Source organism: Mercenaria mercenaria, chromosome 3 (genome assembly GCF_021730395.1).
Source record: "Mercenaria mercenaria strain notata chromosome 3, MADL_Memer_1, whole genome shotgun sequence".
NCBI classification, from domain to species: domain Eukaryota; kingdom Metazoa; phylum Mollusca; class Bivalvia; order Venerida; family Veneridae; genus Mercenaria; species Mercenaria mercenaria.
This window is the reverse complement of record NC_069363.1, coordinates 45615767-45642380: the sequence shown is the minus strand read 5'-3', so window position 1 is coordinate 45642380 and position 26614 is coordinate 45615767. Positions and strand designations below refer to the sequence as shown.

General features: G+C 36.2%; 1 protein-coding gene across 2 annotated transcripts; it reads right to left on the bottom strand.

Moving 5' to 3' along the window:
• Positions 1-26614, bottom strand: LOC123524929 (uncharacterized). 2 transcript variants are annotated; one of them, XM_045303549.2, is made up of 18 exons: positions 26341-26614; positions 20864-21000; positions 19143-19296; positions 18802-18925; positions 15822-16024; positions 12242-12405; positions 10566-10725; positions 9971-10047; positions 9395-9698; positions 8964-9130; positions 8553-8727; positions 8024-8176; positions 6814-6978; positions 5529-5604; positions 4659-4719; positions 2213-2266; positions 1323-1377; positions 1-992 (listed from the first exon to the last, which is right to left on the bottom strand). In XM_045303549.2, the coding sequence occupies exons 1-18, from the start codon at positions 26399-26401 to the stop codon at positions 4-6; spliced, it is 3279 nt and encodes a 1092-aa protein (XP_045159484.2). In that variant the 5' UTR covers positions 26402-26614; the 3' UTR covers positions 1-3. The 2 variants fall into 2 exon arrangements, with proteins under 2 accessions (XP_045159484.2, XP_045159486.2); XM_045303551.2 differs by lacking the exons at positions 9395-9698; positions 9971-10047.

Genomic DNA, 26614 nt, shown 5'->3' with positions numbered 1-26614 from the left:
ATTTTATGCCTTCGGTTTCCACGAACATTGTCCCATCTTTGATGGTCTTTGATAAACTTGTTCAAGTGGAAAATGGTCCCTCTCTAGTACATATGGATTTTCCGTATCAACAGTATTTACTACCTGCGTTCTACAAGTGGCATTTTCTATCACTGAATTAAACGCTTCTGGTACGTATGAAATGGAACCTGTATTTTGATAACAGTCTTCGTCTTTCATTCCAATAGAGGCGTTCACCATTCTATTATCTAACATCTTTTGCAGCAATTCAGCATCCGAATTGAGCACATAACCTTCCTTTCTCTGACAATTGTCTCCGTTATTCAATGCCTTCACGTAATCAGAGTCTACGTCAAAACTTTCTTTCTCTGACTTTTGATATGTACTCAGCCTTGATGAACCACATGTACTGTCATTAAGTAGATGTTCATGTCCATATGTTTCTCCCTTTATTGGTAAAAGTTCTCCCTTTCTGTCGTAACGTTCAGTGTCAGCAACTGCTGCCACATAATCGGTATTACAAAATACTTTCTCGAGAGTTATTGGAATGTTCATTTCAGTACCATGAAGAACATATCCTTGCCCATTCAACTCCCGATCCAATGAAGATTTTCCTTCCACTGGTGTTTCCGTAACAAAGCCCGAGCAGAGTTCAGTCAAATGCAGTTTAGACCTGTCAGCTATAAAAGTATCTGGTGAACTTTCACTTTTGTCCGATGATAATTTATGGGCAGAATCTCCAAAGGAGCTGGTAGGAAGTCTTTGCTGATTGCTTTTACGTCTTTCATTGGACATTTCCTCGGTTGTTTTATCAGTATATATTTCACATTCACCATCAAACGCGATTTTCTCACACACTGTTTCGCATAAGTTTCCATTCAGAAACACGTTCTGGGCTGTCGATGTCCTCTGATTTGTTGGTCCGCAAATACCATTGCCGATGCAATATGAATTTAAACCCAATGATCTGGCCTCTGGACAGGTTGCATCATCTTAAAAAAACGTCGAAATTATATAGTAATACTGATGAGATCTCAATCTCACCAAGCTTGTAAATCAGTCTTCAAAATAGCATACTGTAGTATAAATATTATAACTTTACAAATCCTCCAACATTGACCATGATGATACTTAGCATAACGTCTGCTAAAATATTGTAATATCCGTGAAATACTGATTAAATTTTGACATCATCTAGGCTTCTAGTTTAGATATAGATTGGTGTTATGAAAGGCAATACTTGAACCTGGTTAAGGGTTGATTTGATCTTATAAATACAATACAGCACAAACCTTCCAGCTGCTGAACAGAAAAAGACTTACCAAGACTGGACCTCAGACTATCTGTACCTTTGCCACTGTCGTGGTCATCTGAGACCTGAAGTTGGCGAAATAAATCTTACATTATTTTGTGTAGAATATACATGTACAAATGTCTGCCAAACTGCCTTTGAAGTTTTTTAAGGCCAAAGGATTACAGGTATCCATCACTGTAGGATAACGTTGCCATAAATCAAATTATTTTAACTGTAATGAAACACTTGAAAAATTGAATTGATAGAAGCAGCAGACTTGTCGAACAAAATATATTCTGATATATATGAGCCGCGCCATGAGAAAACCAACATAATGGCTTTGCGACCAGCATGGATCCAGACCAGCCTGCGTATCCGCGCAGTCTGGTCAGGATCCATGCTGTTCGCTTTCAAAGTCTATTGCAATTAGAGAAACTGTTATCGAACAGCATGGATCCTGACCAGACTGCGCGGATTCGCAGGCTGGTCTGGATCCATGCTGGTCGCAAAGCCACTATGTTGGTTTTCTCATGGCGCGGCTCATATAACAAACTAAACGCACTGAGCCAGGAAATACGTTGGCAATCAATTAACATTTATGTGTAAAAGTGCAGCTTTAATTAAAATGAAATAAACAGACTGCATTCAAACAAATTTAGAGCCTTTGTGATATATTCCGCTGAATTTTTTAGAAATTATTCACAAACTGAACCGGTGGATGGCTTAATAAATGGATGGGGTTTGCCGCTTGATCCAGATAGTTAACATGTTACATTATTGTAATACTGTAAAACAACGCGTTTGAAAAAACTTGCTTCTATCGAAGGAATAACAGCCACCATTGTAGAATAATAAACAGTTGAATCACACGAATGAAATATGTCTGCACAAAATATGCAGAATTTTCAGATATTTTACCATAGATATCCTATCTTCTACCATCTTTGTCATTTCATCCACTGGTAGATCATCCTGTAAAATATTAACATAAACATAATAAGTACTACTTATTATTCAAAGGGGTGTTCACTGAAAATTTACTGACTAAATAGAGAGCAGACAGACTGATCTTGGTCTGCACTGGTCGCAAAGGCGGAATCACTTGCCGCCAGCAGGCTAATGTTAACTAACAGGAGGGGTCCCTTGGGGTGCTTTGATCGTAAAATTGAGCCAAAATCAGTATCAAATACATATGACCAGTCCCTTACTTAACAAACTTTATTAAGGAGTAAACGCTATTTGTGTGCATTTAGCTAGCGCTAGCGCGATTCGTGGATGTGAAAGTCCGACTTTGAATATTTTTTTTTTCGAATGACGCCATTTTTCTCATGTTTTTTTTTTTTTTGTTTTTTTGTGTTTTTTGTGTGTGTGTGTGTGTGTGAATGACGTCTTGAACGTCGGATCGCACATGTGATCTCGCGGAAAGGATCATCCTTGATATTACTGTACCGATGTTATCTATATGAAAATAAACGATTCTCTCTTTATATGCAAAACTTGTAGAGAATTTAAATATATAAGATTAGCCTGCATGTTAAGTTACAATTTTAAGATTGGAAACAGTTCTCTTTACGGAGTAAATATTTCAATCCGGAACTGTTTCATGTCTTCCTAATACAATTATGCTGTAATAAGAGAAATTAAATGACCAGTAAAACAATGATAACATTTTGAAAAGTCACTTCAGGGTCAATCTGACTAAAGTACTTGATCTTCTAAACGAAGATCTGAGAACGACCCATCACATTACGTCTCCTGTATATTTTGATTTCCATTAATTGCTATTTTTAATACCAATCTGAACACGTGTTCGATTGTCAAAGGATAAGAAAATATGCGGTTACTCCGGATCGAACCCGGACACCTACGCTAGAACAAAGCAAGTGGCCTAAGCCGACTGAGCTAACCGGCTATCTGATCCCATTAACGACATAAGGAATTGTAAAATCAAAAGTCAATGCTACTGTAGATTGCAAGATGTGAAAGCTAGGCTCTGATTGGCTGCGAAAGATGCCGTCAGAACGAGCAATGAATAGGTCGTTTTTCAGATCCTATGCGTAGCGTAATATAGGAGATGTACTTTAGTCAGATTGCTTCAGGGTTTGCTTGTAATTATTGAATCAGAAATGAAAAGCTCAAGCAGTCACATATAAAAATAATTGTAGTTAAATATAAGGAACTCCTGTTATTTCTAAATTTAATGAATGATGTTTTGAAACATCCCACTGATAGTCCGAATCCGTTTTCATCTCAACCGGCAATGTCTAACAGTAAGTAGAGAAGCACATGTTCATTTAAATATGGGAAGATGAACTGATTATGCAATATCCGGCTACAGCAAAACGATATGAGCCGAGCCATGAGAAAATCAACATAGTGGGTGTGCGACCAGCATGGATCCAGACCAGCCTGCGCATCCGCGCAGTCTGGTCAGGCTCCATGCTGTTCGCTTTTAAAGCCTATTGGAATTGGAGAAACTGTTAGCGAACAGCATGGAGCCTGCCCAGACTGCGCGGATGCGCAGGCTGGTCTGGATCCATGCTGGTCGCACACCCACTATGTTGATTTTCTCATGGCACGGCTCATATGTGTCTAGAGATAGTCAAAAAGAAATATTTATCCATACCATGTTTGTGATACAAACAGAAAGGGAAATGATCTGAAACACCTTTAGCACCAAAACATAGCATGCACTCTCTCTCCAGTAATGACATTTAAGTGGGCCATTAAAATCATTCAACAGGGAAATGCTTTTACATGCAAGACAAGCTTTCTACTAGTAGTTTCAGAATGGTGCGATAAAGTTTTTTTTGACTGACGGGACAGACTGACAGCAAGACAAGACAAAATCAGTAGATCTCCCCCATATTGGAAGACATAATAAAAACATGTTTACATTCGCAAATTCAGATTCGAGAATATTAAAAAGAAGCATAACACAATATATCTATACATCAATGTACAAATGCGCTAGAAATATTTTCAAAATAACGTAAGAATAACACAAAGTACCAAACGATATTTGATTTAAAAACTAATTCATGAGGGCACATAATAGATAACGGTGGTTTTAAGGCATTCAACAGCTATCTCAGTATCCAGTTAATCAATGGCAATGTTGATGGTCAACAACCTAACATACAAATAACGCATAGACATGTAACATCTGGTTTTGTGAACAAAATACAGCTGCACACAGATCATATGATTTGTAGGAGAGAGCTTTTTTGTCCAGAATTCACTCAAATGTTTTGGTACTTTGACGAACAAAATGCAAACTAATAGTAATATACTGCAACCGGTAATAAATATATTTATTTCTTACAATACTGGCAGGATAACAACTTAGAATTTTCAACCTTACCGGCATTTTTATAGACGCTTCTATCTGTATGTCATTGTACTTTTTCCTTCCATACCAAATCCTGAAAGGATAACAGTACATCGCATTTTATTTTTAAAACGGCTTCCAAGAATCATAATGTTTGAGGCAAATATACGTAAAATGTAACTGCTGATTCTAAGCTTCCATTTACATGAAATTGGTGACTTAAAATAGCAAATGTCTGTTTATACTACTGTGAAATCATTAATATTCGTGGGGGACTAATTTTCGTGGATTTCGTGGTTGAGTCAATCCACGGAATTTAATCCCAACAAACAAGTAAAATTCCAATTCATTTTATGTTCAAAAGTTGAAATCCACGAATCATATCCCCACGAAATTGCGGTTTCGAACAAAACCACGAAATTTCATGCCCACGAAATTAAATGATTTTACAATATGTTATAAAATCTGTTTGAAGATGTTCTGGAAGCACAGAAAGTAACCAAGCCAAATAATATCAAAATCGGTTTGACTGAGTCTGTTCATGAGAGGTTATGAAATGTGCAACACTCCTAAATCTCATTCCCAACGTTGAAACGGTTTCTGAAATACAAAACTTTTGATGACAGGTAAAAGTCATCAATGATTTGCTTACCATTGGCATTGTGTAATTCTATATAAAGGTACATAAAGATATGGTCTAGAGAATTCAGAGGAAAATATGCATGGCATTGGCGAACGGAATATTCCTAATTTGAACAGATTTGACAGTAATCGCGGAGGTTTCTAAGTGGTCCATTTCGTTCAGTCTAAGAATATGTTATACATCGAATAAACACTACCTGTGAAATGGAAGGATATCTATATATCTGTATGCTGAACATTTCAATGTCTGGAAGTACTTACAAAACTAGCAACAAAAAAACACACACTATGCCTCCAGCTGTTCCACCCAACGCTCCAGCAACTGAAACGGTTTCATCTGAAAGTAAAATTCGAAGTTAATTACGTCTTGAGGTTGGCGTAGCAAAAAAAAAGTCATGTGGTAACATAAACACGTCTCTTGAAGAGAACTTATATACCGATGTTATACAGTTGAAAGCAAAACACATGCAAAGGCACGCAGGAACGTCAAAGAGAGCCAACAATAACGACTCTAAATTATTCTGTACGAACAAATTAAAAACTTTGGACAGGGACAGCAAGTTACTTAAAAAAATGTTGATTAGTCACTGAGCTGTAGAAAAATGCGAGGCCCAATGGTTTTGAATATGAATAAAATAATTTCAATTTAATCAAAACAAACACGCCTGATAACATCAAGTGGATACTTAACCTAAATATACCTGGTGGTGTTAATGAACTGTGTCGGAAATTTTCAAAGAATTAATATTGTCAAATAATGACAAAATACTGACTAAGAATAATACTAGGAACAATAATTCAAACGCATACTTAGCTGCTCTTCAAATTCCACGAATCAATATATCAAAATAGTCTTAAAAGTGATGTACATGTTATCTGTGAATTACTTAATTATCACAGTGAACTATATCTGGTAATGTCACAGTAAAACACACAGCTGATATTAATAAATTTCACAATGGAACAGGCCAACATTAAAATGGGTTACATTTTGTTAAAACTTAAAAAAAGTGAAATAAAAAGGAATTATGTTTCTTTTACATATAAAATCACAATTTCTTTCCTTTGTGAACACTTAACATGTCATGTGAATATGGCTTCAACTTGTGAAAAATTGTACATATACATGTACATAATATCGAAATGTTTTTTACTCGTGAACACCATATCTAACATTTGTACCCGTGGCTATTACAATCGTATTACAATTTCAATCTTGTAACTGACGTACACTCCATGAAATGTATTTTGATCTTACTCTCAAACAAAGAATTGACCTCTTCATTTTATATCATTACTGTGGCTAAAGGTTTTTCTTAATTACATGCCTTGCCTAAAAGTCTATAGAACGCCATATATTTGTCCATACTGTTCTATTTCGGACAAGACATTAAGATGTCTTAATAAAATATTTTGAGCAGAATACACATTTTGTACAGTGCATTGTATTATACTGCATTTAGCCAAGTATGATTGTATTATAATGCATTTAGCTAAGTATGATTGTATTATACTGCATTTAGCTAAGTATAATTTGATTCGTTACCGTTGGCGAAAGTGATCTTGAATTGTTCCCCATATTCACTGCGTCCCACACTATTAAAAGATGATACACGAACTCGGTACTGGGAACCAGACTTCATGTTACCAATCATGTACACAGGGTTTATAAAGTTTGCAGGAAATAAGTGGATAGTTCCGTTCGAAATACCTGAAAAAAATCCGCAAACAGCATTTCGTATTCATTAGTACTTATTCTATCTAGACCTGATTTAATTTTGCTATTAATCAAAAAGACTGGTGTGCAACAAAATCATAGTTTGTACATCACAATTATTACGTCGTAGGGTCAAGCGTTGTAACGGCGCACTGGAAAGGAAAATTTCACAAAACCGTCAAATATTCTGTGCCATGGATGTAGTCAAGGTTGTAGATATTTATCCTTGTTATCGCGTTAGAATCGAAAATTTATCTCAAACAGTGATTTGCTCTTGAATAAAATCATTGCTTGCTGTTCTGATACGTGTTATTACAGCACGCACTCAGGTTGCGCCACCGTGATATAATTCCTTCGCATCTGAACTCCAAACAATGATTCTATTAAAAGACAAATGCATGGATTGTGATTGCACGAGTCCCAATTGTATTAATCGATGGTAAAAGTTATGTAACAACTATCGCCTAAACTACCAATGATTTTGTTTATCAGTACAAATGCGTATTTTCAAGAAACACATGTTATTTGCCACAAATTGCCCCAGTCATTTTGCCATATATATTTTTAATGACTGACTATTTACAGAAACTACTAAAGTGAGGTAGCCCTATCCGTTATTTCCTTCAAACTAGCAAATCCTAACATCCTTTTAATAAGATCATATTTGAGAATACAGATATTAATCAGCGATTTTAAAGATGTCATCAACTATTGTAATAGTATCACAAGTGCTTCAGTAGGCTGCAATATCTTTAATAATGAAATAGCATTTTCAGCAACACTAGGTAAATTCCTCTACTTTCAATGTGAGAACTCACAGACTTAGATTAACCTTTACCCTGCTAAATTTCTAAAATGGACTGGTCCATCATACAATTTGAGCAGTACCACTTATAATCAAATGGGTTTTCACTGAAAATTTAATGACTTAACAGCGAGGAGTGCAGACCAAGATGAGCCTGCATGAGCGGATGTGCACTGGTGACAAAGGTAGAATCACCTGCCGCCAGCAAGCTAACGGTAAAAATGGACTACAAACCTGTAAGGCAGTCATCATTCTGTAAACATTCACGGTACTCAACGGAGTAATTATCGGGACTTCCGCCTTTACTGGTATAGTAGTCTCCATACAGAATATGTACCTTTAGGTTAGTACCATCGGTGGAGACGGCATACAGTGGCTTCTCTGGCACTGAAATTTGGTAGAATAGCAGGGTTCAGCGTTTAAGAAAAACCTTTTTATAGGAAAGGGTGACATAAAAACGACAAAGAAAATATTCAAAATTAATATCTTTGATTGCGCACAATCTCGTAAACTTCGTTAAGTTTTCTAGTAAAGTATAAAAGAAAACATGTAACCCAGATTTTGTGAAAATGTGCGTTTATTGAAATATATAAAAAAAATCTAATTTCCATTCTTGTACAGGTATGAAATATCAGTCTCTCTAACAATGTTTATACCATTTATTCCTTGCCAGAGTAAGCGTATTCCTACATCTATGTTGTATATGATTACAAGCAGAATGCAGAGCAAAGAGAGAATGAAGAGAGCAGAAACTGCCATATACCATTATATTTACTGAAGCGGAACTTCTCCCACATCATCCCTCCACTAAGCTGACTACTTGTTTGGACAGATACAGAGTATTTAATATCATGAGGATCAGCAGAATTCTGTATCTCGTGACTTATACGACTGCCACATCCATCTGATATGTTCACTGTTTTCCAGTCAAACTGTTCCTGCAAAACCCCAAATGATGAGTTCACATCTTTACTTAAGTCATTGACAAGAAATATGATAAATACACCAAACATCAGCGGTATTGACCAGCGGAACAGCGCCACACCAAACCCAGCAGGACGACAATCGTAACAGGAGTACATCAAATCTATATAGTTAGATGTAAACTGACAGCCACTCGGGTCTTAGCGACTGACATAGAATGTGTTTTACAATTGAGGCATATAACACTCACCTTGCAAGAAACGTTAGAGTTGGTAAAGGGGTGGATACTGTCCACTATACACCAGTAGTATGTCACTGAGGTGACAACAGCACAGTACTCCGGATCCATGTACCAGGAAATATATACTGATGAATCGGCAATCTCAACTGATACCCACTCCGGTCTCAGTGCCTGGCCTAAATTTATAGTAACATATATTTTAGGATTTACAAGGGTGTAAGAGATTGGGCGGCGTCAAGGTTCAAAAGCCAAATACGTAAAGAAATGTTCATTCAAATGCTCATCAATTTATGAACGATTGTAAATTGGATTTTGTTTCTACATGTTGCAGAAAAAACGGTACCACCGTGGAATTTTGTAGAGTCATCTAAAGATTGATAAAGATTTTATCCTATTATAAATGTTGTCTTCATATATAATATTTGCAAATAAAAGTCTACCTATATTCCAGTTTGGAACAATCATTTTACTGCGATTGCTGGAAACGCCTTCCGTATTTGTCAGCATCATTTCCACTTGGTAACTGTTTTCCTTGAGTGATTTATTATTCAGTACTGCAGATACAGCCATCCCTTCTATATTCTCAGATAGAGGCTCTGAACCATATATATGTATAGGATTTTTCCAGTTGTAGCCCTTGTCTATGCGACCTAACTCATCAACAGTGTTTTCTGATAGCACGACTTTCTCGAGCATTGTTTTATAACCGGTGATATTTCCGTACCAGTATCTTCTAGCCGGGTTCTGATACATGTATAAATAAGAATGATTACTGTGTTTTTCATTTTGCATGCACTCATCTTAAACAAATAATTCAATGACCTTATGATAGTAAAAACCCTCAGCACCTTCTATACTATACTAACCCACAAGCTGGAAAGGATGCAATCAAAATATACTATCTTCTTATAGCCATACAATTAATTAAAGTGACATACAACTAGAAAAATTTAGATACTGGTTTGCTTATAGTCTAACAAACGTTTCGAAATAATTGTCTTTTTATGCGCACGTACCTTCCAGTAAAGAAGCGGACGTCCAGGGTCTACCATCATATAAGAACCAGCTGTTACTGATACTGCATGCTCCGATACTAAATAAAATAAATTTGATTAAACATATTCAAAGATGTTATGGAATTTGCATACGCTTAATATTTAGTGTGTGTGTGGGGGGGGGGGGGGGGGGGGGGGGTAGTGGGAGTGGGCGCATACTGTACAATTTCATACTGACAATGACGAAGACGTAGTTATCCGTAAAAGTGTATCATAGCTGAAGTGGATAAACATCAGTCATCATCAAATCCAAAGACGGTTCATTTTAAGTGAAATGTTGTAAAAATGCTAATTAAACAAAGGTATAGTAGTATTTATTACTAAAATATTGATTAAAAGTCATTTACTTAATATTTAAAACGTTTTCTGAGTCAAGTATACATTTATATTTCACCATTCAAATGGTCATTATTTCTTCAAATGTACACTTCCTTTCGTTAAATAAAAAAAAACAACTTCACCGTGTTATAATTTGCCAACATTTTATATAGAACGTAGTGTAAAGTATATATTCGTGAAGAATGTTCTACATGTCTTTGATGGAATTTACACGTACCTGTACTTAAGGTAACAAAGGTTACTACGCTGGTATTGCTCCAGTAGATGTCAAGGACAGCCGCTGAAGGTTTAGCCTGGACAGTTACAGTATAACTTGTGAACGGTATGAGGTTTTCTATGTAGTGCTCCATAACAGCGGTTGTCTTGTTCTCAACCAGCTGCAAAAATAGGAATAAATATTGGTGTCTTTATTTACTTACCGACAATCTATAGTGCTAGAACTTTGTGAAAATTATCGATACAATAATGTAATGGGTACATCAGTCGCGTGACAAAATACTCAGCCGAGATAACAACGTTTCAATTAAATAATCACCAGGGATGGAATGTGGAGGTTCAACAATTATAAAATGCTATGGTAGGTTTAATGTTTCGAAACTTTGCACTTCATTGTCACGGTACAAATGTACAGATATCCAGGAATGGTCGTAGGAATTTCATGAATTTTGAAAATATCTTAAATCATTTCGGTTTTAAGTATAAAGATGTACTTGCCACAGGAATATTCTTGTAAAGATTCTTGGTTCATGAACATCTCATTTTTTTTTACACTTGAGTGTTGTCTTATAAATGCAAAAATATTGATACAGTAACAATTTCCGAAATTTATAGCCCGAAATCGCTGCAATTTACTTTTTGAAAATACCCTATCGGTTTTTTTCTGACGATAATTTCAAAACTAGCCTACATATTTTAAAAGTTAACATAAATTCTATTATAATCTATAGAATTTATGTCCACCAACGGAGATACCTTACGTTAAATGTAGAAATCAATGTAAAGCATTAAACCTATAAAAATCTGTTCACATTAATGGTTGATCTTTAAATGCTTTAAACAGTATTTATTCATCAACTTCATAGTTAAATACCGGTGCCTCAGTTGCATTCAATCATTTTTTCACGTAACAGCTGTTTGCTCTTCAATACATTTACCATTTGTAAGCCCTCCTCTTTCGCAATGTGTTTATTTGAAACCACATTCACAATCGCTTAATTTGTAATGCAATACTTTAATAGCACATCATATCGACAGTATTATCATTCCGCGGAAGTACTGATCCATAAATTGTTGTTTCTCTCCATTTTTAAGGCTATACGGCGTACAAGTTAGAATGCTGAGTATTCCTAAGATTTATTGACTGCTACTTTTTTGTTGGGTTTACAGTACCCACAGCCGTAGCCATACAATATAGATCAAACGCCGGCCTTTCCAGCTTTTCGTGGTAGTGTAAGGCACCTGTGACCTGGGCAGTACCATCTGGAAGCCAGCTGACTGGCTTCCTCACATGGAAAAAATTCTACATCCAAAGCAAGGTTTCGAACCCACAATGGTGAGGGGGCGTGGGGGTGGGGGGGGGGGGGGGGCAATTAATTCGAAGTCACCGAACTTGAACACTTGGCCACGGAGACCCCTTAACTAACAATTTCTTCATATGACATATGAATCGGTCGTTGGGACGAATGTATTTAGGCGATTGTCAAATTGTCAGGGAAACACACACATCGGACGGGATTGACTTCTTTCAATATTTTAAATATTCATACGTTCGCATTGACTAGCCAGCCGGAGGGGTCCTGGTGTATATCATTTTGAGTTTAAGTATTAAAGTGCTACAAAATGATTAGGTCATTATGATTGAAAACACTATAGTCAGTAAACGTGTACTCTCACCAGTGTTCTATTCTGCCACTCCGAAGTAACTGCTATTTTATAATCCATGGCTATAAATGATGAATCTGAAAAAGTTAGATCCTTTGGGCAACTCCATCGCAGCCTGACACGCCGACTAAACTTCGTGAAATCAAAACCAATGTTGTCCACAGGATCGGGCTTCACTGAAAAATATACATTGCTACATTTAAAATGGATTGGCGGGGATGGCGATTGTCCGGGTGATTGCCAAACCTGGAGGTCGCTGGTTCGAATCCCAATGATATCGCTATATAACAGGTTAACTAGCTATAACTTTGATTCAATTTACAAATATTTAGTTAGGTTTGGATCAGACTTTGCTTCTACGATGTAGAATTTCATTTCAAACTGAAGAAAAAATCAGTGAACGGGAAAAGAAAATGAAGAATAGCCACAATAAAATCAATAAGGCCAAGTGCCCGCCCATGATGAAAAAAAATGTACGGAGGGGGCACCTGGGGTCTTCCTCCACCATCAAAGCTGGAAAGTCGCCACATGACCTACTTTAAACCAAAGAATGTCATTACGACAAAATATAAACTAAGGCATTTTAACGGAAATCATTTGGACACACTCGTTCTGGATTTAACACATTAAAAGTCATTAAATTTTAATAGTAACACCCAATTTCTTTATGTAACAAGCAAAACATTTCATTGTATGTAACAAGTAAAACATTTTATAAAGAGCTTTTTTCTTCTATCAAGAAATTTTGACGCACTTATGTGCTAAAAGAAGTATATGCTATAACTAACAATTATCTACAATACCTGTTAACTAAAGATGCTTTTGAGAAAAGCGCATGTCTCCCATAACTGCCTAATCATCTAAATAGTAAGTCAGTCTTTATATACTGTTTACTTAGAGCACATGTGCATGCGCTTTTTTGACACCAAAAGGACCCCTATACTACTTTTAAAAGTATAGGTGCCGGATTGAGGGCAAAAATGCGCAAAAAAATCTGTTTTTTTTTTGGTAATTCAAGGGCCATAATTCTGAAGTTCCTCGGCCGATTTGGCTAGTTATAGAACTTGGCCGAGCACTTATTGGCAAACACATTTTGTTCAAGTTTGGTGAAGATCTAATGAGAAATGTTCGACTTAGAGTGCGGACAAGCTTTGTGACACACACACGCGCGCGCACACGCACACGCATACGCACACGCACACGCACACACACACACACACACGCAGAGACTGGAGTAAATCAATATGTCTACCGCACCACTGTGTGGTGGGAGACATAATTATTACCCGTGTTTATTTTTAAGACAGTCAATTCAAAATTTTTGAAAATATTTTTTTACTTTGATATAAGTCAGTTTCAACAACAATTCACCCAGCTGTTTATGGCTAAGCAAAAGTGTGGCAAAATTATAATCAAAACAATAACGTAATACATTTTGGTTGTCATAGACTATAAAAAAATATAAGCAATGCCACGATATCCTAATATCATAGGCCCCCTATATGTACTTTGTATGGTGGCATATTTCTGCCAACCACATATCCACTTATTTATCTCGAAATTTTTCGTAAAAATGTCACTTATTCAGTTATTATCTGGCAAGTGACAAAACTGTGTGTTATCCACTTATCTTAGCAGGACAAAACTGCCTGTTAGTGCCCACTACTGCCATCTACATATTCACTTAGTATCTTGATTTTTGTCAGTTAGTCAGTTATGACTGGTAATATCCCGTAATCGTCCTCTATCATTACGGAATGAATGAAATAAATAAATGGGCACAATAAATATGCAAATTTATCATTCCTTCTGAATGTTATAGGGGCCTCTGTGGCCGAGTGGTTAAGGCCGCTGACTTCAAAATCACTTGTCCCTCATCGATGTGGGTTCGAGCCTCACATGGGGCTTGAGGAAGCCATCCAGCTGGCTTACGGGAGGTCAGTGGTTCTACCCAGGTGCCCGCTCGTGATGAAATAACGCCCGGAAGGGGTCTTCCTCCACCATCAAAGCTGGGAACGGTCGCTATATGACCTATGGTTGTGTCGGTGCGACGTTAAACCCAACCAAATAAATAAATTCTGAATGTTATAAATCATTTCTATAAGTTGCACAAACCATTAGTGGTGGTGGTTGGGGACGAGGTGGATATACACTCATTCATTCCTTATAGGGGACGAAAAGTCTAACCGTTAATCGCCAATTTGGGTACGAATATTAACTGGATATCAAGATAACTTTCACAATAACCACTTATTTATGTGAATATGTGGATGGCAGAAGTGGGCACTAACAGGCAGTTTTGTCCTGTTAACATAATTATCTGGATAACACGCAATTTTGCCACTTGCCAGATAATAACTGGATATGTGGCATTTTTAGTGAAAACTGTCTACATAAATAAGTGGATATGTGGTTGGCAGAAATATGCCACCATAATTTTGAAACTTTATTCATGCTAAATCAACAATCTGGATTTGATGTTCTCCTACTTCTTTCATAAATATAAATCATAATAATTATTATCCGTGTTTATTTCTAAGACAGTCAATTCAAAATTTTTGAAAATATCTTTTTACTTTGATATAAGTCAGTTTCAACAACAATTCACCCAGTTGTTTATGGCTAAGCAAAAGTGTGGCAAAATTATAATCAAAACAATAACGTAATAAATTTTGGTAGCCATAGACTATCAGAAAATATAAGCAATGCCACGATATCCTAATATCAGAGCCAACCTATATGTACTTTGAAACTTTATTCATGTTAAAGTGTGACAAAATTATAATCAAAACAATAACGTAATAATTTTGGTTGTCATAGACTATCAAAAAATATAAGCAATGCCACGATATCCTAATATCATAGGCCCCCTATATGTACTTTGAAACTTTATTCATGCTAAATCAACAATCTGGATGGATGTTCTCCTACTTCTTTCATAAATAAAAATCATCGTAACCTGATAGCTTTATGAATATTTTAACATTTGTGGTATCATTTAGTTCACCAAATTTTATGCGACAATGCATTTTAACCGTAATTTTGTAAAAGGTGAAGATGATATCGGAAGTTTCAGCTACATTTCACAGTAAAACCGCAGATTCCACTACGTTAATTAACTTCCTTTTGAATATCAAATTGATGGATGAGAAATAAACATTTTAAATGAGGAAAAAAAAGAACGACAAAATTGTTTCATATGATACAATAATCGTAGTTGTTCATATATTATAATCATTTCCACATTCCTTACTAGGAAAACAATCCAAAATCATAAATATAGGGCTACCTTAATTAAAGTGTATGCTCATGTCCATCTAATGCACAGTTAGTATTCAGTATATTCAAAACTTTTAAAAATATTTTTACTTTGATTTAAATCAGTTTCAACAACATTTCTTTCAGTTGTTTATGGTTCAACAAAATTGTGGTAAAATTATAATCCAGGCAATAACATTATGGGCGTCAATGGAACGATATCCTTACATACTAGTACATGTGCTTTTAAAAGCGATGCGTACAGTTCTGATTAGAATGTGCGTGTATATTGATTTTTGAAGCAAACTGTTTAATTTTATACAATTTGGAATACCTATACTGCCTGTGTTTCCAATTTCTAGATCTGTAGACTTTTTGCCAAGTTTGTTCCATGCAATGGCACGAATTTTATATTGAGCACTGGGCGTGAAGGTGTACGCAGAAGGCGCATCATTCCGGCTATTCAACCAGAAGGTGCACATTGACTTGTTACAATGGTAGTTTGATTCTGTGATGTTGGTCCATTTCTGCCTGTTCCTGTTTCAAACAATTACAGCTATACAAGACAACATGGAAACGTATATTTCAAAATTTCAAAAGGAAAACAAAAACATCCTAAGTACGAAACAGACACCAGAATATGAACATGCCGTGAATGGCATCATATACAGCAGAGCAATGACAAGTAAAGTTTCGTCCTCGGGACCGGAAGCAGGATTAAGGACAAGTGTGTGTGTTCGTGCGTGCGTGTGCGTCCTTGCATGCGCGCGCACGTGTTTGTGTGTGGTAGGAAGAGAGAGAGATAGATAAACTCTCCTACTGTTAACTTTGTATTGTATTAGTTACATAACACGAGTAAAGCTGCTCCATCTAACCACAATGGAGTATGTGCACAATGGAATGAGTAAATCTTCATTAAGCCCAGAGTAGACATAAGCCAGCTCATCCCAAGCTATCTGGATCAGCCCTTGGTCCTTGGCAGCTAATATAACTAGATACAGCACCGATATGACAGTACACGTTAGTTTCTCGATTACCGGCTTAGCTGCCTAGCTCCATTGCTTTGCACTTAAAGGGGATACTGGTTTCTCTTTTTTATCCACCCTCGTGGTAATATCAGTAATATGTTAAATTGCGTCCATGACCTAGAACTTGTATCTCGATTAACCTAAACCAAGCTGTGCCCTTACAGCCTACAGGATAAAAACAAGGCCGTTCTTTTCAAGAATATGGCCTTGAACAGTCTAATGATGGTGTGACTTTAACAACAATCATTCCAAAATGAACCCAACAAATTGTCACTTTAACTTTTGACGTTATACCGAATGTTAGACAGTGGTGTCCGGACTTCCATTAAAAGATAATTTAATAACCGGTTTAGGATAAATATATAACTTCTGCTATTGAGTATTTTATACATATTATACATATATTTTGAGTGGATGCTTTGAAAGCTTGCTGCAGTTATGTATGGAATGTGATATTGTTGCGGGTACACAACACGCAAAACGTGGCTTTAATCCCTTGTCATGTTACAGATAATCTCCATCGAATCTACAGGGGGAAAAAACAACAAAAGTAAAACGGTCATTCTCAGTATTAAAAAAAACTAGTTCATATCTTTATTGTTGACATTTTCCGAAAAAGACTAAATTTAACTGTTTTTTTTAAAAAAAACTGTGTTCGTTAGGGCCATGACCCCCTCTCTTCTATTGGCCATGCACGAAGCGCGAGATCAAAACGGCGAAGTGCGAGACCGTGCTGGCAAAGCGCGAAATTATTTCGCAGTTTCTTCAGCCTGATCTCCGGCGCTCTCCTCTATCCGCGTACCGCTGATGCACGAAGTATGGAATCACAACTGAGGAGCCCGAGCTCACAACGGCGAAACTGCGGAATAAGTTCGCGCTTCGCTATCGTGTTCTTGCGCTTCGCCAACATGATCTCGCGCTCCGCCGACTAACGAAATGCCGTATTACAAACCTCCGTGTGGCGTGTCGTAACTTAATATTCTAACTGAATATTTACTTGTCAATTGTAAATATGAAATAAGTTTGCATTTTACATCCTCTGTTATCGGTTAGGACAACTGGATTTTCAAAAACGGCATTGAATATATGAACTAATTTGAAAAACCTTAAATAATAAAATCCACTGCGCTTGTCAAACTTGTCAAACAACAATAATATAATGGTAATAAATAATAATATAATACATGGTTACTATCATGATAACCGGACTTTAAAATGTTAAGCACTAATGTGCAAGATATAAATTGTTTCGATTAATATTCTTAATGACGTCTATACACTTATACGTGTTGTTACAGATTTCAGCTGTTACATAAAGTCGATATGACGATTTATTAATACCTATATAAATTCTGTCGAAAATACTGCTTGTATTTCACAGGTAAATATGAACAGGCAGAAAAATGTTCCGTCCGTATTGTACCTTTTGTATTGTATGTTGCCGGACTATTTTCATTTAATACTCACGACCTGACACAGTTCTATAAAAAGCGCACACAAAAACTTGAAAACTTCTTTCATTTCTATTTTAGCATGGACAAACAATAAAGATTTCGTTCGGTAACAGAACAACAAACAAAAAGACGGAGGTATATAATAAAAGGGTCATTATAACAATAGCTCAGTCTGGGATTTTGTATTTGGCTCTCCTGGATTTTGCAAGGATGAACCACATTCGGCGCTTGCGCGCCTCGTGAGATCCGATCTAGCAATATCCACTCGAGCCGAATACAGCATCCCAGATCGAGCTACTACATGTATTATAAAAACCCTATTTTTTTAAAATCATAATTATATGGCTTATATTGAACTGGCTGAATCCAATTTCGTATGTACTACTTCTAGCTATGTTCATCTCAGATTAATTTTCATATATATCGAGTTTAGATATTTCATTACCTCCTCGTGTGATCTATGCCTAGCAAGAATATATCTCTGAGCAAGCTTAGCCTACTGTTCTAATAATTTTGTTCTATGAAGTTAATTTTATTTCTTGGCTGCATTTTCTTGTATTGTTGTTGTTGCTATAACAGCTTTCCGATATGACATAAGTACTGAGGTGGACCAGAGAATGATTCAAATATTATGATAAAATATACATGTATTAGTATAAACAAACAGTAAAGCAGTATTAAGTACACCACACCTCTCAACATACAAATATGTGAGTAAGATATTTAAACAACTGTAAAATCTACATTTGAGTTTTATTTAAAGCTGAAAACTGAAATGGTCTTGCAAGTTCACTTTTTAATAACTTTCAATATAAATATGACATAAACTTACATTTTGAACTTTATTTTGTTCCCAGTAGGAATATTCACTATTTTTTCACTTAAGGCAAAAGAACAACTCAGGTCATTGAAGTTCCTGGAGATGCAACTCAGATTTTCAGGGGCTCCTGGAGGCTCTGAAATGACAAAGTGACAAAAATATGTTAAGTATCCAATCAAGTATGTCATTTTATGATTTGTTCACACATGTATTAATCTGAAAAGATAAAATGACTTCTTTATAAACTTTCGCCTTTTTTTATTCATGTGTGGTGTAGAAAATATTCATGGTCAGTGAATTATAATTTTTCCTTCATTTACAGAAAAACTTCCCAAAGAAATATTTATGTATACCTCCTATGTGCATGCGCATTGTAGACTGAATGTTGCCACCATATACACAATTGTAAAACCCGTCGTCTTCAAATGTCACATTCCGGATCGTTAGCGTCAATGTTTTCTTTCCCGCAAAGTACTCAAATAAATCTGATGAAAATTCTTTACTTCCCTGCAAAGAGACATACAGAGTACGTGGTAATGGCGGACTCATTTGGGCTTTGATAATAAATATACATTTAGTTAAACAGTACATATAGGGCCATTTCTAACCCGTTACTTTTTAAATTCCGTTTTCTCGGATATAGTTCAATGTATTAGTTTGAAACTATACACAAAGTTGGTTGGCTACATCAGCTGTTCAGAAATTATAAAAATGTTCAACCCTGACGATCCAGCAGTTTTGCGCCTGGTACATGCACGATTTCAACACTTTGCACGAGGAAATGTTGGTAAGCAAAACTACCGATTTTTATTTTAATTAAGTTATTCTGGAATTCTATTCACGGAATAAGAGCTAGGCTAGGGGACTTATTCTAACACGTCGTCACCGACAACAGCGGGAGCGATGGGCCCGACGGCACCAGCGTATGACATGGGCTGAGTGGTTAAATGTCCTGTTCACGGATGAGAGTCGGTTTAACTTGTACCACAACGACGGAAGGATGCGAGTGTACATATGGTCAGAGACCACCAATTCAAAAAAGTACAGGGAATGAGGTAAGTGTATACCTGGGAATAAGGTAACATCTGTGCGTTCTGATTGGTCAGTCATGTAAACAAACCCAGGAAGTGATTATTTTTTCAAAATTAATATTTTTTCACTGCATTTACAGTATTTTATTATACATTTTGACAAAATTTGCTGCATTTTATGTGTATTGAAAAAAAAGTTTTATCAAACGAATTTCTCCCGCCATGTCAATGATGTAAACAGGGGGTCATCTCATTCACACGAAAATTACTTAAATAAAGTATCACTATTCATATGTTTTTCGTCCGATATTTTGGTAGAACTAAGATAGTTCTTGAAAAACTTGTAATGGGAGGACACACGAAGTATTAATTACTCGGACGTACAAGCTGTTCTGTGATTCAGTTACTTTTCACATTGTTAGAATTTTGCGTTATGCCATTTTGTAAATTAGGATTTTACAGCGATATTTTTATTTAAGTTCTTTACCTGTATGTTTATCAACTGGGATCAAATAATTAAGGAGAAGTAAGTCTTATGTGTTACATTATTTATATTCAAAATTTGAACAAAATCCGTTCATAAATAATCGAACTACATGGCATTATATAGGTGTCGGGTTAGAAATAACCCTTAGTGCATGGTGTGTTCTCTCGCCAGCATAATTATCGGTCAAAGAAGACATAAAGTGTTCAATATGAGCATTGATTCATGCATAAATTGACATATGGATATCACCATAGACTTTTTAGACATTTTTTTTTAATAATAATAAACTTTTCAAGTTTTTGCAAATGGGCTTTTTTTTCAGGAAGTAAAATTTTCAAATGGTATCTTCCGCAAATTGTACGATGTATTTCTTTAAGGATTTACAGTTGTAAACATGCCGAGGGCTCAACGCGAAACTAGTCTATCTGCTTCTATTTCTATATACACTTAGACTAGTTTCGCTTTGAGCCCTCGAATTACAGGTATAAAATATAGCCAAGTGTTAAAAAGTAAATGTTCTCAATTTCCTTTAAATCAAGCATGCTTTTAATGTTACCTTCCGTATTGTAATATTATAGATATTGTAATCATCAACACAGTCGCTACCATTCTCAAGCATCTTCAATGAACAATTCACCTGCAGCTCGGAACCAGCCATGATGAATACATCATCTTTAGGCGACATCTCAAAGCCTGGAAAAATATTAAAACATACCAGTTACAGCAGCACCTTCAACTGAAATTAACATCGTCAGTTAAATCTGCACCAACATCATCGGCAAAATGAAATCTCTGACGCCATCGAAAATCGGGGTAGATCTGAATGAACAGTTACAAAATCCCCGTCAAGACACATCTCGAAGCCTGGCAGCATCTAACTAATGTCCCAACGTCACAGAAGAATTCCAGCACAGCTCAACATTTTAGAGGATAAAACTGCTATATGTCTTAACTATCGTAAACCTACCCGTAAAAGAGCATATCGGTCCAAGACGCCACATCAAGGGCACATTAAAACCTAATGGTTTATATGTACATATACAAATTTTGCAAATGTCTGTCACCTTTCAGCCATTAAATCTATGATTAAATCTATGGGATGTCAAACACGACTTTCATGGCATATTGTCATTCGGCTGTTGGAAGCTTTCATTCGGCAGTGGTAACTCGTCATTCGACCGTGCTAAATTGTCATTCGGCAGTGCTAACTTTTCATTCTAATGTTGTCACTTTTCATCATTCGGCTGTGGCCTGTTTTCATTCGGCAGTGGTTACTCGTTATTCCGCCGTACAAACTTGTCATTTGATAGAGGAAACTGCTCATTTGGCAGTGAACACTTATCATTCGACTGTGGTAACTCCTCATTCGGCAGTAGAAACTTGCTATTCGGCAATACTAATTGTCATTCGGCAGTTGTTACTTGTCATTCGTTTGTGGCAACTTTTCATTCCGATGCCGTCCCTTTATATTATGATGTTTCATTCGACAGTGCTAACTTGTCATTAGGCAGATGATAGTTGCCATCCGTTAGTGGTAACTTTTCATTCTAATACAATGTACTGTCACTTTACATTATGATGTATACATTTTCATTCTGATGTTTTGGTAGTGGCAAATTATCATTTGGCAGTGCTAACTTGTTCTTCGGCAATGCTAACTTGACATTCGACTGTGCACTGTCCAATGAAAAATGGCAAGTTATCACTGCCGAATGACATCGAACCACCTCATAATGTATATATGTATCACATAATGTTTAACACTGTCGCCTTAAAACTTACCACAGCCGAATCACACTAAATCGTTAAGCCGTGTTTGGCATTCCATAGTAATCACGAAATCAGCATTGTGTTTGTGTCAACATTTTATTGAATGAAAACCAGTATTTAATGTATCAATTTGCTAATATAATAACTAATATAATGACAAGAAGACTACATTTTTTTCTGTAGGATAAGATAGATACTTATCCATGCGTTTAAAACTATACAGAAAAGAGATGATTGGATACTTTTGCAGACGAAGTTGCGAAAAACATTAATTCAGGGAGGGTCTAACTTGTATAGCTGTATTATACCAGTTTCATCAGATTTTTTACGATATTCATGTGGGAGGAAAAAGTAGGCCACTAGGCTGTGGTGGGTCTTTAAGTACGCAGAGCTATAGTGTCACATTTTATGACATGAAATCCAAATTAATTACTGATCTATTATTACATATACATGTATATTTTATTATATCATACATTATATTCTATAGACAAAATAATTTCATGGTCTGTCACCGAATAATAGCTAAGAATGTCAGGATAGAGAAAATATACTTGTATATTTCATTTGTTTTAGATCTTAATTCATTGTTTTAAACATTGTTCTTATATTTCGGATCAAACAACTTTCATGCATGTTCGTTTAAATCCATTCAGAGGACGGTATGACTTATGCAAAACTTATCATAAATCATAAATTACGCACAAAATTGTTAATACCTGTTTTTATAGTCCATTTCTGACATTTTGTTTCAATTCCAGTATATAAATATGTTTATACTTCTGTCCTGAACCAGACGTGCATTGTAAATATCTATTTTCCCAAACCTCAAAGTACATACGGAAATGAAATGAAAATCCATTTGGTCTATATGTCAATAAACAGAACTGTGAAGTCAACATAATTGATAACTAATATAATGGCAAGAAGCTACTAAAATGTGGGCATGACCGTTGACCTTCAAGTGTGACCTTGACTGTCGTCTTGGGTTAGGGTAACCAATGATGCTAGTTTTATGAAAATCCTTCTAGAGGTAAAGAAGATATAGAATAGACAAAAATTTAATCTATAAGCTATTTGACCTCTACCTGTAACTTTCACCTTGGACCTAGTGATCTGTGTTGTGCAATCTGCATGTCGTCTGCCGTCTGGATGAAGTTAACATTTGACGCTTCATTTATGAAGTTTATTCTAGTGGTTTAGAAGACATGCAATGAATTGAAACTATTTGATTGCTGACTTCTAAATGTGACCTTGACCTTGGACTTACTGACCCGGGTAATGTTCTCTGCATGTCATCTTGATGAGGTAAACAATTGATGCCAGCTTTATGAAAATCATCACAACAGTTAAGAAGATATGGAGGAGACATGAATAAAAGTATTTAACCTTTAACCTCCAAATGTGACCTTGGCGTTGGACCTAGTAATCTGGGTTGAACGTACTGCACGTCTAGATGAGGTTAATATTTATTGCTGGATTTATGTTTTTCCCAGCGGTTTAGAGGATATGGAGTTGACACTAAGTGCAACTATTTGACCATCGACCTCCGAGTGTGACCATGACATTGGACCTAGTTATGTGCGTTTTCCGCTCTGCACGTCGTCCTGACGAGGTAAACAGTTACCAGTGCTAGTTTTACGGGTATCTTCTAAGCGGTTTTGACAATATGAACCGGACATGAAGTTAACCTATTTGACATTTGAGCTCCAAGTGTGACCTTGACCTTGGACCCCTTGATCTGTCTTGTACGCTCATCACATTGTCTTGATTAGCTCAATGATAATTGCAAATTTTAGGTTAATCTTTCCACCTGTTAGGTATAACTACCGTAAACGAATTATGGACAGACCGATCAACTGACATGACTGACCAGTGTAGTCCTCATATACTTCCAATGTACGGAAACGTTATAAATAAAATCAGTGCGTTAACTGAGTCAGCCAGATTTTCAGTTTCGAACCTTATAGTGGTGCTACTCCGCATAGCTGCTGAAAGGCTTAGTTTACAATAAATCTTGATAATATTGTTTAAAAAGCCTATACATTCTTTATTTGTTACTTCCGTTTCCTTTTTTTTCACCAGTAACCCTTTGAAGATCATTATTTTCCAGTTCAATGCGCATGCTCATAAGAATGTGTGAAACATCATTCAACTATCAATTAATTATTAGAAAATGGTAATTGTGTGTACAACTGTAGACCAAAGGGATTTTATCAGTCTTATCAAAAAAAGCCGGTCTTTATTTTTTTAGTTTTATTTACCTTTACTTTACCATTTTGACAAGGAAATAGATTGGAAAGGTTGCTGGACAAAGATTTGATAAACTAGTTACCGGTATGTACAAAGGAAAACTGCAGTATATCATTGACTTACAGACAACTTACAACGGGATTTCAAGAGTATTATGTTCTGTGACAGGTATTATAAAAACGTTTAACGTACCAAATTTCTTCATGTGTGTTTAAATGTGTTGATAAATCATAATATGAGCGGCGCCATGAGAAAATCAACATGGTGGCTTTGCGACCAGCATGGATCCATACCAGCCTGCGCATCCGCGCAGTCTGGTCAGGATCCATGCTGTTCGCTAACAGTTTCTCTAATTGCAATAGACTTTGAAAGCGAACAGCATGGATCCTGACCAGACTGCGCGGATGCGCAGGCTGTTCTGGATCCATGCTGGTCGCAAAGCCACTATGTTGGTTTTCTCATGGCGCGGCTCATATATACGTGTATGTGAGGGGTGATCAATTTATAAATGTCGAAGTAAAATTTTCTTACAACTTATTACTACTTGACGCCAGTCTAAACAACGATGTCAGTGGTTATACATTTACATTTCCATTTTTCAGTAATAACTGACCTCCATCCCACCGAACACGTTTGTGTGCTAGCATCATCAGTTAAAAGGATTCTGGGACACTATTAAGGTCAGATGTCAAAACATGGTGCAGATTCTATATCGTTTCATGTAGGAGAACATGGTCCAACCATAATTATTACTTAAAAAAATGCTAATACCGATAGTAATCAAAATATCAATGTCATAGGTAACACTAGAATCAGTAAAATACTCTAAACAACCGAATAGCTTTTGACTGAAACTGAAGTGAAAAATTCGGCCATTCAGCAGAACACAAACTACTGTGAGAATCTAAATAAAACATTACACACTACGGCATTATTACCTATATATTTGCGCGTGCACGTATTTTCTGAAATGTGCGCCCACGCAAATGGACTTTCGACCTAAAAGGTACACCATACAAAACTGAGATATTTTATCTTCGAAAGCAATCTTGCCAAGATTAGTTATAGATAATTACTCCATTACTTATTTAAGATACAATTAAAAACTGTACAATTTTTCCGGTTTAAATATTCTGTTGGATTCCGATGTTGCGCTGATCCATAAAATTATACTTATTGTTTGCTACAAATAAAGTTTTAACCGGTATGGTTATTTTCTAAAGACGACATATATGATTATAAAACATGTTCTTGTTCGGATAAAGTCATAAAATCAGCTTGATCTAGTTTCAGTAATCTCTTTGATGAAAGGCAAATACCTGAAAATTAAGCATATAGATGCAAATATAATGATAGAAAATATGAAAATGTAGCACAGTGGAAAGTATATTCATTGTTATACCAGATTTATATAGTACCCCTCAGTTTAAAGATACATAACATATTATTATGAACACGGAAGTCACTCAGGACGCGAAATTCATTCTCTGCTAGAACAGATCTGACCAAATCGAGAACGAGGATAGGACTTGTACAAGGTATAGCCTAACTTCAGCAATTTATGAAAAGACACCTTGGTTCTTTAATGTGTCTGGTGTACAGCATCGATACACGCCGACTCACGCGGTCCCATCTTCCCTGGAAAGAACCATTGATGACCTCTTCTCTCAGGAGCATCCCAGAAATGGCAAATGTCTGGAACGGGACTTCAAACCCGAATCTCCGGACTGAGTCAAGCATGCCACAACTAGACCACCAATATATACACAAAAAGTAGTTTGTCCCATTGATTTTCAATGCAAGCCCTTTTTTCAGGCTCGAACCCTAGTATAATTACGGCTTGTCGTAAAACACATAAGAACTAGCTTTTTTATGAAAACAGACTTCACAGCTTAATTTTCCTTACACTTGACCTAAAATAAAATAGTGTGTACAATCCTGAAAATATAATAATGTATAAAATACATTAATATATGGACAATGATATTTCAAATATGTAGCTGCACTTACATGTTCTAGCAGAAACCACGACTCCAAACACACACGGTAAAAGTAAAATAATTATGCACATTTCCCTATAGTTGTTGAAGTCAATCCAAAGCTGCGCTTCTTTCACAACTGAACACGAAAATAAACCTGAAACTTAACACAAAAAGTTGAAATTCAGTCTCCACCGATTGTACCGTCAATTATCTACTAACGTCCTCGTTTGTAACTGATATACCGCGCTCTTTGGCAATTCTTTGGAGATACCTCACCGTTCAAATCAAAATGCATTTATTGT